This window comes from Ptychodera flava, chromosome 19, assembly GCF_041260155.1.
Source record: "Ptychodera flava strain L36383 chromosome 19, AS_Pfla_20210202, whole genome shotgun sequence".
NCBI classification, from domain to species: Eukaryota; Metazoa; Hemichordata; class Enteropneusta; family Ptychoderidae; genus Ptychodera; species Ptychodera flava.
The window spans coordinates 18,867,853-18,870,352 of NC_091946.1; the positions used below are offsets into that span (position 1 = coordinate 18,867,853).

The window sequence follows — 2,500 nt, forward strand, 5'->3', positions numbered from 1 at the left end:
AAAACTATTAATGGTATCACTGCCTAAAACTTTGCTCTGGTGAGAAGTAGACTGTCTCACTTTTGCACCAACAATGCTTTGCAATAACCTGTAGATTGCTCCCCTCCCCCGTGCCTAGCACAACACAAAAGCCATTCAAGGCAACGACAATATGAGAGACATCACGCCTTCTATAAAATTTGGTTGCTAAAAGATTTATTAAAAATGACTTTACTGCTATCGTATTGCAAAACATTCGAAGAGCGGTTTCAGATGAAAACAAAATTCCCTCACAAGTGTATTTACTATGCCCCAGTAATCATAGAACAGAATACAAATTTCTTATTCTCAAACTCAGAATTCACATGTCATCTACAACACAATGATTTATGTATCTAAGCTCCAAATTGTCGAGAAACTTGATTCAAAGATAATGATATATGAAACACCCTATTCAAAGCCCAATTATACAAAACTACACGCATGCTTCCCTGTGTATGTCGATGGTGCATTGAGAGTTTTCTAATAGATTTAATATAGTTGAAATTCCTGGTTTTGATATCTTTCTGTCAGAGATAGAACAAGACGGATGAAAATTGTAAATACAGCAAGTAAACTTGTGGGGACTAAAATTAAAAGAACCAGGAGAATTATCTAAGCAGGAATTATATAAGAAGACGAGTTTTATCTATGCCAGGTATCGGGTCGTATCCACTTAACGCTAATTTTCAGTATCTCCGGATCCCTAAAGGCCGTCGTGTATTTGTGCCTATGGCAAGGAAAACTGGTTTAAGAGATTTACCACATCTGCAGTAGCTTATTTAAATATGAATCTATCAAAGAATATTTTTAGGAAAATCATGACTACCACTTCTCGGTGAACTTTTAATTTGTGCCATTTCTTGTATGAGTACAGTGTGCTTATAATTTTTACAATATTCGTCTTCTTCCTTTATCGGAAGCCTGATATGATAGGTAAACTTTAAAGTTGTTTCAACGTTTGATGATTACGCATGCCAAGTTTTTGGTTCAACTATGAGAAAGTAAATTGATCGAATATTCAAGTGTTTCACATTATTCAAAGCCTTGAAACATTAATTTATTTCGTGAATTAAAGTCTTTTAATTATTATATGATAGGCTTACATGTATTACTATGTTGAAATTATGTTTTCTTTGTAAATCGTAAAGCTCCTGTTTACTCGCGTGTTCTTCGTGGGTAATATGTACATCGCCGAAATTCTTAATTTGTGGTATTACATAGTTATATTAGTAGTATAATATATGAGACAAGTAAGACACGTTTCAATAAAAGTATAACTTTCATAACGCTAATTGTCAAAATGCTGGATGATTCATATAGAATTTAAATTGTGATCTTGTTGGTCATTAATTATTATGACTTAGATTATAGTAAATCTACAATCTATGGTTTCCGAGACAGTTCTTGAATAATTGCCTATACAAGAGTCTGAGTAGAATTGCTTTGCGGAATCGTTTGTTTTAAATGTGCTTCTGATTATTTACAAAAATGTATGATCTTAATATAATCATTCGTGAAAAAATCAAATATCAGTTAGGGTTTTATCATATAGTAGGGTGACACATCAGTTTTTTGGCTATTTGCCATTGCGAATTTTCGCGCCTCAAAATTTCGATTTACGGTAGAATGCGCCTCGGCGACAGATATTCGGACTCTGTCGCAATATTATTTTGACCCACCACTTGTATGTGTGGGCTCCATTTGAAGCTTATGGAGTAATAAAGCCTAGGTTTCAACAGGCTAACTTTTGTGAAAATCTGGAATTTTATTTCCATTCATAGAGATAACACAGGGATGACGACCATTTTGAATTTCATATGTCAGTAAATGGTAATTTGTTTGGCTGGTACCAGATTTTGCATGAGCCCTGATTTTTATTCTTTTTTATGGGTATGGTTGAAAGTTTACTTGCGAAAACTTTGAGCAAAGGTTTAAGTCTTTCACTTCCGAGTCGCATACTACCTTAAGGGTGACATCTTTAGTATTAAGTAAATGTGAATTTTTTTTTCTCTGCCCTATTTGTGAAGAAAATTCAGAGTCAAACATTGATCTCATGTACCTCATACAGTAAGAGATTGTGCAATAGAGATTGCATGGCAATGAAATAAATGGTAACAGTTCCTCAACAGTTCTGTCCAAGTAAACTGTAACATTACAGGCATCCGAAACGTGAAAGGGTTTTCGATTGTTATTTAATGCAATAAGTAAAGCAGAGGTTCCCTCTCCTGAAAGAAGTCATAATTATTTCGTCTATGCCGTCACAGCACGGTAGCTATATTTGTGCCATTAGTTCACAAATGGCGCCTCTCATATCACATGGTTTGGTACCCTTGAGTAGTCTCTTCCACGGCATCTTGACAAGCTTGCAAGTGCCCTTCTGAACAAATTCATTCCTGAGTGCTTTTGTACTCTTTTCTCCAGGGCATTTTCCAACTCTATCCAAAACCTGTCTTCTTCTTTCTGTGAACCATTCTGGGGC

General features: G+C 35.2%; 1 protein-coding gene across 1 annotated transcript in view; it reads right to left on the reverse strand.

The window, feature by feature from the left end:
• Window positions 1–2,500, reverse strand: part of LOC139118805 (uncharacterized) — a 33,147-nt gene that overhangs the window by 84 nt on the left and 30,563 nt on the right. Inside the window, exon 17 of the mRNA XM_070682282.1 lies at window positions 1–2,500. This exon is cut by the window's left edge and continues 84 nt beyond it; it is cut by the window's right edge and continues 229 nt beyond it. Coding sequence (XP_070538383.1) covers window positions 2,329–2,500 — 172 coding nt within the window. The 3' untranslated portion in view covers window positions 1–2,328.